The sequence below is a fragment of the Bombina bombina genome, chromosome 5 (genome assembly GCF_027579735.1).
Source record: "Bombina bombina isolate aBomBom1 chromosome 5, aBomBom1.pri, whole genome shotgun sequence".
NCBI classification, from domain to species: Eukaryota; Metazoa; Chordata; class Amphibia; order Anura; family Bombinatoridae; genus Bombina; species Bombina bombina.
The window spans coordinates 475,971,132-475,987,626 of record NC_069503.1 but is presented as its reverse complement, the minus strand read 5'-3'; the positions used below and the strand labels follow the sequence as shown (position 1 = coordinate 475,987,626).

General features: G+C 41.0%; 1 protein-coding gene across 1 annotated transcript in view; it reads left to right on the top strand.

Moving 5' to 3' along the window:
• LOC128660487 (mucin-12) overlaps nt 1-16,495 on the top strand; it is a 770,239-nt gene that overhangs the window by 667,775 nt on the left and 85,969 nt on the right. Inside the window, exon 35 of the mRNA XM_053714362.1 lies at nt 305-586. Within this exon, the coding sequence (XP_053570337.1) occupies nt 305-586 (282 nt within the window). The remainder of the gene's footprint in view (nt 1-304; nt 587-16,495) is intronic.

The window sequence follows — 16,495 nt, the reverse complement described above, 5'->3', positions numbered from 1 at the left end:
AACTGACAGGCCTGCATTTACTAGAATTTTCTCATCCGCCCTTTTTATATAGAGGTACTAAATTAGCTTTTCTCCAGTCGTCCAGAACAACTCTTGTCAATAGTGATTGATTAAAAAAATCTGCTAATGGGGCAGCTAGCACAGATCAAAATTCCATTTAAAACTGTTGGATGAACTAGAGCATAGAAACACTTCATACTCAGAACTGTTAGTAATGTAATGCAAAATGTAAAACAAAAAAAGATCAATTTTAATAAATTGTAGATGATGTTCTTGTATATAAACTTGCTTCTATTTTCCCAAGCCACGGCATCCATACCCAGCGCAGACCAGAAGCATACATCATGGCGTGATGTTATTAACCTCATATCTCTAGCCAAGTCTACTGCCTCTTTATCAAAAACTTGTGGTGACCAGCAGCCTGCTAAACCCTCCATTGAAGCAATTAAAAAAGAACCTGTTGATGCATCTTCCGTTAAAACACCCAGCTATAACACATCTGAAAAACAAACTAGAGGCAGAGATAACAAGGGCACATCAGAAACCGAGAGCACTAAAGTCACTGTTATGAAACCGCTCATTAAAGGTAAGGTATATTTGCTTATTTCTATTCCTTTCCTGCATTGATACATTTTAAAAAACATCACAGTATAACCGCAAGTAAATGTCTTTCATTTATCACAGTACATGCATAAATTATAGTGCAGACTTCAAAGTGGAAGAATGCACTGAATTATCTAAATAATAAAGGCATAACCTAGAACGTATCAGAGAGATGGGAACTGCTTCCCATAGAAATTAATTAAGCTCTGTGGTATAGAGAATCCCCTAGATGAGAGTGAGGCTAACAAGGGATCACTTATCACTGACACAAATGCTTAGTATGCAGCAAATACATATTGCATTGAATTGTTTTCACTACAGTTACATTACTTCTCTGTTAATTAAATTAAAGTATTGTGAATTTTGAGTAAACGTCATCTGAATGCAATTAGTGAAATAAATCAGGTTTGTAGGTGCAAAAATACTTAGAGACTGTAATGAGATTTGTGAAAGTTTCAGACACACCCAATGAACTCTCTCTGTCCCTCCCACATTCTGAAACTGTCAGGCTTATTTCACACAATGCAGTTTGCAAAATAAGCACAGAAATATACAGAGAATTCTGAACATATTGCTATATACAAAATCTAAATGCATTAAAACACAAAATAAAAGATGAAAAGCTTTAAATGTAATAAAACTTAAAATTAAAAGATTAATTTAAAATACGAAGCACAAAGTGTAAATGTAACAAAACTCATGTCACGCAGTGCTACATTCTACTGTGCTAGTCCCTCCTTCACATCCAGAAATACAAAACAGGGGGTATTGGCACACACTTGCACTTGCCAATACACAACACATTTTAAAATGCTGCAACAATTGCCTGCATAAAACACCTATGCTTTTATACTAAAATTGGGATCTTAGTTAAACAATATTGCCATATTCTGCTTAGCCAGTCACCAACTTCCATGTTGCCCCAATGTTGACTGGTCCTAATACTACAATACTTTGCCTTTATGGTGTGAATCATTCCTGCTTCTTTATTTGTTTTGTGTAACTATTTGGTCTTATTGGCAGCACTCCCAAAGATGTATCTAAACTCCTCTTTCATAAAAGTGGTGAGAGTCTACGATCCATTACTCCTGGTAATTACTCTTCCCTGCCACTAGGAGGAGGCAAAGCCCAAGAGTTCTATAATACCCCTCCCACCTCACTGGTAAACTATTCTGGTAAGATATGCTTATGATTCTTTAGTGAGAGGGGTTCTCAGATTGAGTTGTGGCCCGTTTCCCTTCAGAGTACAGTGCTTGTCAGAGGGATGTATATGGAGTATGAGTAGTGTCCTAATTTTCACCTTATGGGAAATTTTTCACAAGCCTTCCATGGGTAACGCAGGGACCTGTCCTTTGCCTCCTCCTGCTGGGTCTTCAGTATACTCCTATTCCATATCGTCTGCTGATATGTTTCAGCACTGGTTTGGCTTTCTACTGGTTTCTCCAGTAGATTAGGTTTTTTTTGGTTTGTATTATTTGTTTTTTATTTGGCACTCTATAAGCCTTGTTGGGTATTTGTTATATATATTTTCTTATTTATAGCCCTGGGACAGATTTTATTTATTATGTTATGCCCCTTTAATTGTTATTTTTTATTTTTTTGCTTGCGTCCAGTTTTGGGGCACATATGCCCTCTGGTTTGCGCATGGCCAAGCGGTAGCCTTCTGGTATGCGTGCATCGGGTTATCGCTTAAGCCCTTGGGTTTGTAGACGTCGGATTTTAGCTTGTTTTTTTCTTTATTTGCCATCAGGTTTTGCGCACACTCCTTATCTAAAAGTGCGCCATCCATAAGTCGAGGTGTCATTTGTTTGTCTCCATCTGCATTTTTTATTTTGCATTGGCGCACCTAGCCTAGTATGTTTTTTGCAGAACTGCTTTTGGAGGGGGTAAGTTTGTCCTTTCCTCAAAATATCTTTTTGTGGGGATTTAACTGCTCATGTATTTTTGCATTTTCTACTTTTGTGGTTTGCCGTATTAATGGATTTTTCAAATTCTGTCCCTAAAACTTCCTTAGAAGCTGGGCCCTTTGAACACTTTCCTATTAGACTTAAGTGTGTTTATTGTAAACAGGCTGAGGTATCTCCTCCATCATATTTATGTATAACATGCCATAATGTTTAAATGCATTTAGATCATTCTAATGCTGCTCTTGCTGCTATGGGTTTTACTGCTCCTTCTGTTTGTTCTTTACAGGGGAGGTGCAACTGACTTCACACCAGGTGTAAAGGATTTCATTCGTTCAACAGTTTCTGAAATATTGACAGTTGTGCCGTCTTCAAGTTAGCTCAAAAGTTCAGTTCTAAATTGTCCTCCTACTAGTTTAAAACATCCTGATGCTGATTCTACTGTTAATATTTCTGATGTGTCCTCAGAAGATGAGGTTTTCTCGGATGATCAAGGGTCTTTTCTTTCATGTAATTAGCAAGAGTCCATGAGCTAGTGACGTATGGGATATACATTCCTACCAGGAGGGGCAAAGTTTCCCAAACCTCAAAATGCCTATAAATACACCCCTCACCACACCCACAAATCAGTTTTTACAAACTTTGCCTCCTATGGAGGTGGTGAAGTAAGTTTGTGCTAGATTCTACGTTGATATGCGCTCCGCAGCAGGTTGGAGCCCGGTTTTCCTCTCAGCGTGCAGTGAATGTCAGAGGGATGTGAGGAGAGTATTGCCTGTTTGAATTCAATGATCTTCTTCTACGGGGTCTATTTCATAGGTTCTCTGTTATCGGTCGTAGAGATTCATCTCTTACCTCCCTTTTCAGATCGACGATATACTCTTATATATATACCATTACCTCTACTGATTTTCGTTTCAGTACTGGTTTGGCTTTCTACAAACATGTAGATGAGTGTCCTGGGGTAAGTAAGTCTTATTTTCTGTGACACTCTAAGCTATGGTTGGGCACTTTTTTAATAAAGTTCTAAATATATGTATTCAAACATTTATTTGCCTTGACTCAGGATGTTCAACATTCCTTATTTTCAGACAGTCAGTTTCATATTTGGGATAATGCATTTGAATCAATCATTTTTCTTACCTTAAAAATTTGACTTTTTTTCCCTGTGGGCTGTTAGACTCGCGGGGGCTGAAAATGCTTCATTTTATTGCGTCATTCTTGGCGCTGACTTTTTTGGCGCAAAAAATCTTTCTCCAACATAGGTGTGTCCGGTCCACGGCGTCATCCTTACTTGTGGGATATTCTCTTCCCCAACAGGAAATGGCAAAGAGCCCAGCAAAGCTGGTCACATGATCCCTCCTAGGCTCCGCCTACCCCAGTCATTCTCTTTGCCGTTGTACAGGCAACATCTCCACGGAGATGGCTTAGAGTTTTTTAGTGTTTAACTGTAGTTTTTATTATTCAATCAAGAGTTTGTTATTTTAAAATAGTGCTGGTATGTACTATTTACTCAGAAACAGAAAAGAGATGAAGATTTCTGTTTGTATGAGGAAAATGATTTTAGCAACCGTTACTAAAATCCATGGCTGTTCCACACAGGACTGTTGAGAGGAATTAACTTCAGTTGGGGGAACAGTGAGCAGTCTCTTGCTGCTTGAGGTATGACACATTCTAACAAGACGATGTAATGCTGGAAGCTGTCATTTTCCCTATGGGATCCGGTAAGCCATGTTTATTAAGATAGTAAATAAGGGCTTCACAAGGGCTTATTAAGACTGTAGACTTTTTCTGGGCTAAATCGATTCATTATTAACACATATTTAGCCTTGAGGAATCATTTAATCTGGGTATTTTGATAAGTTTATATCGGCAGGCACTTTTTTAGACACCTTTCTCTTTAGGGGCTTTCCCAAATCATAGGCAGAGCCTCATTTTCGCGCCGGTGTTGCGCACTTGTTTTTGAGAGGCATGACATGCAGTCGCATGTGTGAGGAGCTCTGATACATAGAAAAGACTTTCTGAAGGCGTCATTTGGTATCGTATTCCCCTTTGGGCTTGGTTGGGTCTCAGCAAAGCAGACACCAGGGACTGTAAAGGGGTTAAAGTTAAAAACGGCTCCGGTTCCGTTATTTTAAGGGTTAAAGCTTCCAAATTTGGGGTGCAACACTTTTAAGGCTTTAAGACACTGTGGTGAAATTTTGGTGAATTTTGAACAATTCCTTCATATTTTTTCGCAATTGCAGTAATAAAGTGTGTTCAGTTTAAAATTTAAAGTGACAGTAACGGTTTTATTTTAAAACGTTTTTTGTACTTTGTTATCAAGTTTATGCCTGTTTAACATGTCTGAACTACCAGATAGACTGTGTTCTGAATGTGGGGAAGCCAGAGTTCCTTCTCATTTAAATAAATGTGATTTATGTGACAATGACAATGATGCCCAAGATGATTCCTCAAGTGAGGGGAGTAAGCATGGTACTGCATCATTCCCTCCTTCGTCTACACGAGTCTTGCCCACTCAGGAGGCCCCTAGTACATCTAGCGCGCCAATACTCCTTACTATGCAACAATTAACGGCTGTAATGGATAATTCTGTCAAAAACATTTTAGCCAAAATGCACACTTATCAGCGTAAGCGCGACTGCTCTGTTTTAGATACTGAAGAGCATGACGACGCTGATAATAATGGTTCTGAAGGGCCCCTAAACCAGTCTGATGGGGCCAGGGAGGTTTTGTCTGAGGGAGAAATTACTGATTCAGGGAACATTTCTCAACAAGCTGAACCTGATGTGATTACGTTTAAATTTAAGTTGGAACATCTCCGCATTCTGCTTAAGGAGGTATTATCCACTCTGGATGATTGTGACAAGTTGGTCATCCCAGAGAAACTATGTAAAATGGACAAGTTCCTAGAGGTCCCGGGGCTCCCAGAAGCTTTTCCTATACCCAAGCGGGTGGCGGACATTGTAAATAAAGAATGGGAAAGGCCCGGTATTCCTTTCGTCCCTCCCCCCATATTTAAAAAATTGTTTCCTATGGTCGACCCCAGAAAGGACTTATGGCAGACAGTCCCCAAGGTCGAGGGAGCGGTTTCCACTTTAAACAAACGCACCACTATACCCATAGAAGATAGTTGTGCTTTCAAAGATCCTATGGATAAAAAATTATAAGGTTTACTTAAAAAGATGTTTGTTCAGCAGGGTTACCTTCTACAACCAATTTCATGCATTGTCCCTGTCGCTACAGCCGCGTGTTTCTGGTTCGATGAGCTGGTAAAGGCGGTCGATAGTGATTCTCCTCCTTATGAGGAGATTATGGACAGAATCAATGCTCTCAAATTGGCTAATTCTTTCACCCTAGACGCCACTTTGCAATTGGCTAGGTTAGCGGCTAAGAATTCTGGGTTTGCTATTGTGGCGCGCAGAGCGCTTTGGTTGAAATCTTGGTCAGCTGATGCGTCTTCCAAGAACAAGCTACTTAACATTCCTTTCAAGGGGAAAACGCTGTTTGGCCCTGACTTGAAAGAGATTATCTCTGATATCACTGGGGGTAAGGGCCATGCCCTTCCTCAGGATCGGCCTTTCAAGGCCAAAAATAAACCTAATTTTCGTCCCTTTCGTAGAAACGGACCAGCCCAAAGTGCTACGTCCTCTAAGCAAGAGGGTAATACTTCTCAAGCCAAGCCAGCTTGGAGACCAATGCAAGGCTGGAACAAGGGAAAGCAGGCCAAGAAACCTGCCACTGCTACCAAGACAGCATGAAATGTTGGCCCCCGATCCGGGACCGGATCTGGTGGGGGGCAGACTCTCTCTCTTCGCTCGGGCTTGGGCAAGAGATGTTCTGGATCCTTGGGCGCTAGAAATAGTCTCCCAAGGTTATCTTCTGGAATTCAAGGGGCTTCCCCCAAGGGGGAGGTTCCACAGGTCTCAGTTGTCTTCAGACCACATAAAAAGACAGGCATTCTTACGTTGTGTAGAAGACCTGTTAAAAATGGGAGTGATTCATCCTGTTCCATTAGGAGAACAAGGGATGGGGTTCTACTCCAATCTGTTCATAGTTCCCAAAAAAGAGGGAACGTTCAGACCAATCTTAGATCTCAAGATCTTAAACAAGTTTCTCAAGGTTCCATCGTTCAAAATGGAAACCATTCGAACAATTCTTCCTTCCATCCAGGAAGGTCAATTCATGACCACGGTGGATTTAAAGGATGCGTATCTACATATTCCTATCCACAAGGAACATCATCGGTTCCTAAGGTTCGCATTCCTGGACAAGCATTACCAGTTCGTGGCGCTTCCTTTCGGATTAGCCACTGCTCCAAGGATTTTCACAAAGGTACTAGGGTCCCTTCTAGCTGTGCTAAGACCAAGGGGCATTGCTGTAGTACCTTACTTGGACGACATTCTGATTCAAGCGTCGTCCCTTCCTCAAGCAAAGGCTCACACGGACATTGTCCTGGCCTTTCTCAGATCTCACGGATGGAAAGTGAACGTGGAAAAGAGTTCTCTATCTCCGTCAACAAGGGTTCCCTTCTTGGGGACAATAATAGACTCCTTAGAAATGAGGATTTTTCTGACAGAGGCCAGAAAAACAAAACTTCTAGACTCTTGTCGGATACTTCATTCCGTTCCTCTTCCTTCCATAGCGCAGTGCATGGAAGTGATAGGTTTGATGGTAGCGGCAATGGACATAGTTCCTTTTGCGCGCATTCATCTAAGACCATTACAACTGTGCATGCTCAGTCAGTGGAATGGGGACTATACAAACTTGTCTCCGAGGATACAAGTAAATCAGAGGACCAGAGACTCACTCCGTTGGTGGCTGTCCCTGGACAATCTGTCACAAGGGATGACCTTCCGCAGACCAGAGTGGGTCATTGTCACGACCGACGCCAGTCTGATGGGCTGGGGCGCGGTCTGGGGATCCCTGAAAGCTCAGGGTCTTTGGTCTCGGGAAGAATCTCTTCTACCGATAAATATTCTGGAACTGAGAGCGATATTCAATGCTCTCAAGGCTTGGCCTCAGCTAGCGAGGGCCAAGTTCATACGGTTTCAATCAGACAACATGACAACTGTTGCGTACATCAACCATCAGGGGGGAACAAGGAGTTCCCTGGCGATGGAAGAAGTGACCAAAATCATTCTATGGGCGGAGTCTCACTCCTGCCACCTGTCTGCTATCCACATCCCAGGAGTGGAAAATTGGGAAGCGGATTTTCTGAGTCGTCAGACATTGCATCCGGGGGAGTGGGAACTCCATCCGGAAATCTTTGCCCAAGTCACTCAACTGTGGGGCATTCCAGACATGGATCTGATGGCCTCTCGTCAGAACTTCAAAGTTCCTTGCTACGGGTCCAGATCCAGGGATCCCAAGGCGGCTCTAGTGGATGCACTAGTAGCACCTTGGACCTTCAAACTAGCTTATGTATTCCCGCCGTTTCCTCTCATCCCCAGGCTGGTAGCCAGGATCAATCAGGAAAGGGCGTCGGTGATCTTGATAGCTCCTGCGTGGCCACGCAGGACTTGGTATGCAGATCTGGTGAATATGTCATCGGCTCCACCATGGAAGCTACCTTTGAGACGAGACCTTCTTGTTCAAGGTCCGTTCGAACATCCGAATCTGGTCTCACTCCAGCTGACTGCTTGGAGATTGAACGCTTGATCTTATCGAAGCGAGGGTTCTCAGATTCTGTTATCGATACTCTTGTTCAGGCCAGAAAGCCTGTAACTAGAAAGATTTACCACAAAATTTGGAAAAAATATATCTGTTGGTGTGAATCTAAAGGATTCCCTTGGGACAAGGTTAAGATTCCTAAGATTCTATCCTTCCTTCAAGAAGGATTGGAAAAAGGATTATCTGCAAGTTCCCTGAAGGGACAGATTTCTGCCTTGTCTGTGTTACTTCACAAAAAGCTGGCAGCTGTGCCAGATGTTCAAGCCTTTGTTCAGGCTCTGGTTAGAATCAAGCCTGTTTACAAACCTTTGACTCCTCCTTGGAGTCTCAACTTAGTTCTTTCAGTTCTTCAGGGGGTTCCGTTTGAACCCTTACATTCCGTTGATATTAAGTTATTATCTTGGAAAGTTTTGTTTTTGGTTGCAATTTCTTCTGCTAGAAGAGTTTCAGAATTATCTGCTCTGCAGTGTTCTCCTCCTTATCTGGTGTTCCATGCAGATAAGGTGGTTTTACGTACTAAACCTGGTTTTCTTCCAAAAGTTGTTTCTAACAAAAACATTAACCAGGAGATTATCGTACCTTCTCTGTGTCCGAAACCAGTTTCGAAGAAGGAACGTTTGTTGCACAATTTGGATGTTGTTCGCGCTCTAAAATTCTATTTAGATGCTACAAAGGATTTTAGACAAACATCTTCCTTGTTTGTTGTTTATTCCGGTAAAAGGAGAGGTCAAAAAGCAACTTCTACCTCTCTCTCTTTTTGGATTAAAAGCATCATCAGATTGGCTTACGAGACTGCCGGACGGCAGCCTCCCGAAAGAATCACAGCTCATTCCACTAGGGCTGTGGCTTCCACATGGGCCTTCAAGAACGAGGCTTCTGTTGATCAGATATGTAGGGCAGCGACTTGGTCTTCACTGCACACTTTTACCAAATTTTACAAGTTTGATACTTTTGCTTCTTCTGAGGCTATTTTTGGGAGAAAGGTTTTGCAAACCGTGGTGCCTTCCATTTAGGTGACCTGATTTGCTCCCTCCCTTCATCCGTGTCCTAAAGCTTTGGTATTGGTTCCCACAAGTAAGGATGACGCCGTGGACCGGACACACCTATGTTGGAGAAAACAGAATTTATGTTTACCTGATAAATTACTTTCTCCAACGGTGTGTCCGGTCCACGGCCCGCCCTGGTTTTTTAATCAGGTCTGATAATTTATTTTCTTTAACTACAGTCACCACGGTTTCATATGGTTTCTCCTATGCAAATATTCCTCCTTAACGTCGGTCGAATGACTGGGGTAGGCGGAGCCTAGGAGGGATCATGTGACCAGCTTTGCTGGGCTCTTTGCCATTTCCTGTTGGGGAAGAGAATATCCCACAAGTAAGGATGACGCCGTGGACCGGACACACCGTTGGAGAAAGTAATTTATCAGGTAAACATAAATTCTGTTTTTCTGTTTCCGGCGTCATACGTGTCGCCGGAAGTTGCGTCATTTTTTTGACGTTCTTTTGCGCCAAAAATGTCGGCGTTCCGGATGTGGCGTAATTTTTGGCGCCAAAAGCATTTAGGCGCCAAATAATGTGGGCGTCTTATTTGGCGCTAAAAAAATATGGGCGTCGCTTTTGTCTCCACATTATTTAAGTCTCATTTTTCATTGCTTCTGGTTGCTAGAAGCTTGTTCCTTGGCATTTTTTCCCATTCCTGAAACTGTCATTTAAGGAATTTGATCAATTTTGCTTTATATGTTGTTTTTTGTCTTATATATTGCAAGATGTCTCACGTTGCATCTGAGTCAGAAGATACTTCAGGAAAATCGCTGTCTGGTGCTGGAACTACCAAGGCTAAGTGTATCTGCTGTAAACTTTTGGTAGCTGTTCCTCCAGCTGTTGTTTGTATTAATTGTCATGACAAACTTGTTAATGCAGATAATATTTCCTTTAGTAAAGTACCATTACCTGTTGCAGTTCCAACAACATCTAATGTTCAGAGTGTTCCTGATAACATAAGAGATTTTGTTTCTGAATCCATCAAGAAGGCTATGTCTGTTATTCCTCCTTCTAGTAAACATAAAAAATCTTTTAAAACTTCTCTTTATACAGATGAATTTTTAAATGAACATCATCATTCTGATTCTAATGACTCTTCTGGTTTAGAGGATTCTGTCTCAGAGGTTGATGCTGATAAATCTTCATATTTATTTAAAATGGAATTTATTCGTTCTTTACTTAAAGAAGTACTAATTGCTTTAGAAATTGAGGATTCTGGTCCTCTTGATACTAAATCTAAACGTTTAGATAAGGTCTTTAAATCTCCTGTGGTTATTCCAGAAGTTTTTCCTGTTCCTGGTGCTATTTCTGAAGTAATTTCCAGAGAGTGGAATAATTTGGGTAATTCATTTACTCCTTCTAAACGTTTTAAGCAATTATATCCTGTACCATCTGACAGATTAGAATTTTGGGACAAAATCCCTAAAGTTGATGGGGCTATTTCTACCCTTGCTAAACGTACTACTATTCCTACGGCAGATGGTACTTCGTTTAAGGATCCTTTAGATAGGAAAATTGAATCCTTTCTAAGAAAAGCTTATCTGTGTTCAGGTAATCTTCTTAGACCTGCTATATCATTGGCTGATGTTGCTGCAGCTTCAACTTTTTGGTTGGAAACTTTAGCGCAACAAGCAACAGATCATGATTCTCATAATATTATTATTCTCCTTCAACATGCTAATAATTTTATTTGTGATGCCATTTTTGATATTATCAGAGTTGATGTCAGGTTTATGTCTCTAGCTATTTTAGCTAGAAGAGCTTTATGGCTTAAAACTTGGAATGCTGATATGTCTTCTAAATCAACTCTACTTTCCCTTTCTTTCCAGGGTAACAAATTATTTGGTTCTCAGTTGGATTCTATTATCTCAACTGTTACTGGTGGGAAAGGAACTTTTTTACCACAGGATAAAAAATCTAAGGGTAAAAACAGGGCTAATAATCGTTTTCGTTCCTTTCGTTTCAACAAAGAACAAAAGCCTGATCCTTCTTCCTCAGGAGCAGTTTCAGTTTGGAAACCATCTCCAGTCTGGAATAAATCCAAGCCTTCTAGAAAAGCAAAGCCAGCTTCTAAGTCCACATGAAGGTGCGGCCCTCATTCCAGCTCAGCTGGTAGGGGGCAGGTTACGTTTTTTCAAAGAAATTTGGATCAATTCTGTTCACAATCTTTGGATTCAGAACATCGTTTCAGAAGGGTACAGAATTGGTTTCAAGATAAGACCTCCTGCAAAGAGATTTTTTCTTTCCCGTGTCCCAGTAAATCCAGTGTAAGCTCAAGCATTTCTGAAATGTGTTTCAGATCTAGAGTTGGCTGGAGTAATTATGCCAGTTCCAGTTCTGGAACAGGGGCTGGGGTTTTATTCGAATCTCTTCATTGTACCAAAGAAGGAGAATTCCTTCAGACCAGTTCTGGATCTAAAAATATTGAATCGTTATGTAAGGATACCAACATTCAAAATGGTAACTGTAAGGACTATCTTGCCTTTTGTTCAGCAAGGGCATTATATGTCCACAATAGATTTACAGGATGCATATCTGCATATTCCGATTCATCCAGATCACTATCAGTTCCTGAGGTTCTCTTTCCTGGACAAGCATTACCAGTTTGTGGCTCTGCCGTTTGGCCTAGCTACAGCTCCAAGAATTTTTACAAAGGTTCTCGGTGCCCTTCTGTCTGTAATCAGAGAACAGGGTATTGTGGTATTTCCTTATTTGGACGATATCTTGGTACTTGCTCAGTCTTTACATTTAGCAGAATCTCATACGAATCGACTTGTGTTGTTTCTTCAAGATCATGGTTGGAGGATCAATTCACTAAAAAGTTCATTGATTCCTCAGACAAGGGTAACCTTTCTGGGTTTCCAGATAGATTCAGTGTCCATGACTCTGTCTTTGACAGACAAGAGACGTCTAAAATTGATTTCAGCTTGTCGAAACCTTCAGTCACAATCATTCCCTTCGGTAGCCTTATGCATGGAAATTCTAGGTCTTATGACTGCTGCATCGGACGCGATCCCCTTTGCTCGTTTTCACATGCGACCTCTTCAGCTCTGTATGCTGAATCAATGGTGCAGGGATTACACAAAGATATCTCAATTAATATCTTTAAAACCGATTGTGCGACACTCTCTGACGTGGTGGACAGATCACCATCGTTTAATTCAGGGGGCTTCTTTTGTTCTTCTGACCTGGACTGTAATTTCAACAGATGCAAGTCTTACAGGTTGGGGAGCTGTGTGGGGATCTCTGACGGCACAAGGAGTTTGGGAATCTCAGGAGGTGAGATTACCGATAAATCTTTTGGAACTCCGTGCAATTTTCAGAGCTCTTCAGTCTTGGCCTCTTCTGAAGAGAGAATCGTTCATTTGTTTTCAGACAGACAATGTCACAACTGTGGCATACATCAATCATCAAGGAGGGACTCACAGTCCTCTGGCTATGAAAGAAGTATCTCGAATTCTGGTTTGGGGCGGAATCCAGCTCCTGTCTAATCTCTGCGGTTCATATCCCAGGTATAGACAATTGGGAAGCGGATTATCTCAGTCGCCAAACGTTGCATCCGGGCGAATGGTCTCTTCACCCAGAGGTATTTCTTCAGATTGTTCAAATGTGGGAACTTCCAGAAATAGATCTGATGGCGTCTCATCTAAACAAGAAACTTCCCAGGTATCTGTCCAGATCCCGGGATCTTCAGGCGGAGGCAGTGGATGCATTATCACTTCCTTGGAAGTATCATCCTGCCTATATCTTTCCGCCTCTAGTTCTTCTTCCAAGAGTAATCTCCAAGATTCTGAAGGAATGCTCGTTTGTTCTGCTGGTAGCTCCGGCATGGCCTCACAGGTTTTGGTATGCGGATCTTGTCCGCATGGCCTCTTGCCAACCGTGGACTCTTCCGTTAAGACCAGACCTTCTGTCGCAAGGTCCTTTTTTCCATCAGGATCTCAAATCCTTAAATTTAAAGGTATGGAGATTGAACGCTTGATTCTTGGTCAAAGAGGTTTCTCTGACTCTGTGATTAATACTATGTTACAGGCTCGTAAATCTGTATCTAGAGAGATATATTATAGAGTCTGGAAGACTTATATTTCTTGGTGTCTTTCTCATAATTTTTCTTGGCATTCTTTTAGAATACCGAGAATTTTACAGTTTCTTCAGGATGGTTTAGATAAGGGTTTGTCCGCAAGTTCCTTGAAAGGACAAATCTCTGCTCTTTCTGTTCTTTTTCACAGAAAGATTGCTAATCTTCCTGATATTCATTGTTTTGTACAAGCTTTGGTTCGTATAAAACCTGTCATTAAGTCAATTTCTCCTCCTTGGAGTTTGAATTTGGTTCTGGGGGCTCTTCAAGCTCCTCCTTTTGAACCCATGCATTCATTGGACATTAAATTACTTTCTTGGAAAGTTTTGTTCCTTTTGGCGATCTCTTCTGCCAGAAGAGTCTCTGAGTTATCTGCTCTTTCTTGTGAGTCTCCTTTTCTGATTTTTCATCAGGATAAGGCGGTGTTGCGAACTTCTTTTCAATTTTTACCTAAGGTTGTGAATTCCAACAACATTAGTAGAGAAATTGTGGTTCCTTCATTATGTCCTAATCCTAAGAATTCTAAGGAGAAATCGTTGCATTCTTTGGATGTTGTTAGAGCTTTGAAATATTATGTTGAAGCTACTAAATCTTTCCGAAAGACTTCTAGTCTATTTGTTATCTTTTCCGGTTCTAGAAAAGGCCAGAAAGCTTCTGCCATTTCTTTGGCATCTTGGTTGAAATCTTTAATTTATCATGCATATGTTGAGTCGGGTAAAACTCCGCCTCAAAGGATTACAGCTCATTCTACTAGGTCAGTTTCTACTTCCTGGGCGTTTAGGAATGAAGCTTCGGTTGATCAGATTTGCAAAGCAGCAACTTGGTCCTCTTTGCATACTTTTACTAAATTCTACCATTTTGATGTGTTTTCTTCTTCTGAAGCAGTTTTTGGTAGAAAAGTACTTCAGGCAGCGGTTTCAGTTTGAATCTTCTGCTTATGTTTTCATTAAACTTTATTTTGGGTGTGGATTATTTTCAGCAGGAATTGGCTGTCTTTATTTTATCCCTCCCTCTCTAGTGACTCTTGCGTGGAAAGATCCACATCTTGGGTAGTCATTATCCCATACGTCACTAGCTCATGGACTCTTGCTAATTACATGAAAGAAAACATAATTTATGTAAGAACTTACCTGATAAATTCATTTCTTTCATATTAGCAAGAGCCCATGAGGCCCACCCTTTTTGTGGTGGTTATGATTTTTTTATATAAAGCACAATTATTCCAATTCCTTATTTTATATGCTTTCGCACTTTTTTCTTATCACCCCACTTCTTGGCTATTCGTTAAACTGATTTGTGGGTGTGGTGAGGGGTGTATTTATAGGCATTTTGAGGTTTGGGAAACTTTGCCCCTCCTGGTAGGAATGTATATCCCATACGTGACTAGCTCATGGACTCTTGCTAATATGAAAGAAATGAATTTATCAGGTAAGTTCTTACATAAATTATGTTTTTCTGATCATGAACCAGTAGCTTCCTCTTTTTTTTTTTAAAGTTGAACATATTCGTTCTCTTTTAAAGGAGGTTATGCTTACTTTAGAGGTTTAGGATCCTAAAGAGGCTGAGGATAAAACTTCTCACCTTTAAGCCTTTTGTTTAAAACCCCTGATGTTTTTGTTGTCCCTGATGCTGTCTCTGAGTTTCTAGGGAATGTTGTAAAACAGGTAATTCCTTGAATCCTCCTGCAAGGTTTTAAGAAATTATTTCCCCTACCTGCTTCTAATATTGACCTTTGGCAGACTGTCCCTAATGTAAATGGGGCTATTTCTACTCGGGCTAAGCATACTGCTATTTCTATGGAAGACAGTATTTCTTTTAATGACCCTTTTAGATAGGAAATTATAATCCTTTCATAGAAGGGCCTTTTTGCAAGCAGGTTACTTATTTAGGCCAGCTATTTCTATTGCTGACTATGCTGCTGCTTCTTCCAATTGGTTAAATAGACTATCTGAGCAATTTTCTGATGATTCTGATAGTGAAGATTTTTTGAACCATTTAGGATTGCTTAAATGTGCTAATCCTAAGTATTCTTCAGAAAGGTTTCTTTATATGTGGATGCTACAAAGGATTTTAAGCCAAACTTCTAGTTTGTTTGTTCTTTTTCTTTTTCAAGATACAATGAGTCCACGGATTTCATCCTTACTTGTGGGATTACGCCTCCTGGTCAGCAGGAGGAGGCAAAGAGCACCACAGCAGAGCTGTATAAATAGCTCCTCCCTTCCCTCCCAACCCAATAATTCCCTTTGCCTGTGTTAGTAAGATAGGAGATGGCAAAGTGAGGTGTTAGTGAAGATTCTTCAATCAAGTGTTTACTATTTTTAAAGTGGTGCTACTGAGTGCTACTTTGTGCTAGGGTATAGCCTAGACCAGATCAGTCTCTTCAGTAAAAAGAGAAGCATTTGGTGGCTTTAAAGCAATAGGAACTGGTGGGACATAATTCTCACTGCGCTTCCTATACATATTTTGCTGCCCTAATATAGATAGCCTAAGCATTTTTAACTCAGGCTGATCTTCGTCCACAGGGCTATGGGAGGGAGAAGACCTCTGAAAACCTCCTGGATTGCCATGCTGTCGCACAGCTTTCAAGGTAAGTGCTAGCTTTATTTCTGGGGACAAAACATACACTCAGAAGAAAGTGAGCACTACTTTACTTTTTTTTTTTTCTTCACATGTCAAGAGCTAAGCTAAGGGCTCCTTATTGTGATGAGACTATTCTTGAGACACTGGGGGATGGAATCAGTGTTATTTTACTCCCGGCGGTTTTAACATATAATATGCCGACCGGGAGACTGCTGACTCATCAGATGTAGTGGCTCTAACTATTTCTGGGGATTTCGCCATGTTAATCAGTTTAGAGCGCAGGTTTTATTCTGTTACCCAACTTGGATTGATTTTTATATCAGTTAGGGGTAATCATGGTAACGTTATACTCCTGTCAACTGTATTTTATTTTATAGCCGATCGGGAGGTATGTTTTTACATGGCTATGGCAACGGCTTCATCTTTATTCATGGTTTATATACTGTTCCGGCTCCATATTTTTCTATTAGGTTGCCCGGGAACTCCAGCTTGATACGCCCATGATGGGTGGAGCTAGGCTACACAACATCACGCTGTAGATAGTTTGCGCGCCCTTTTGTGTGCAGTCCCAGTGTTCTATTACTTACTCACGGACGCACAGGGTGGGCGGAACTTGTTTG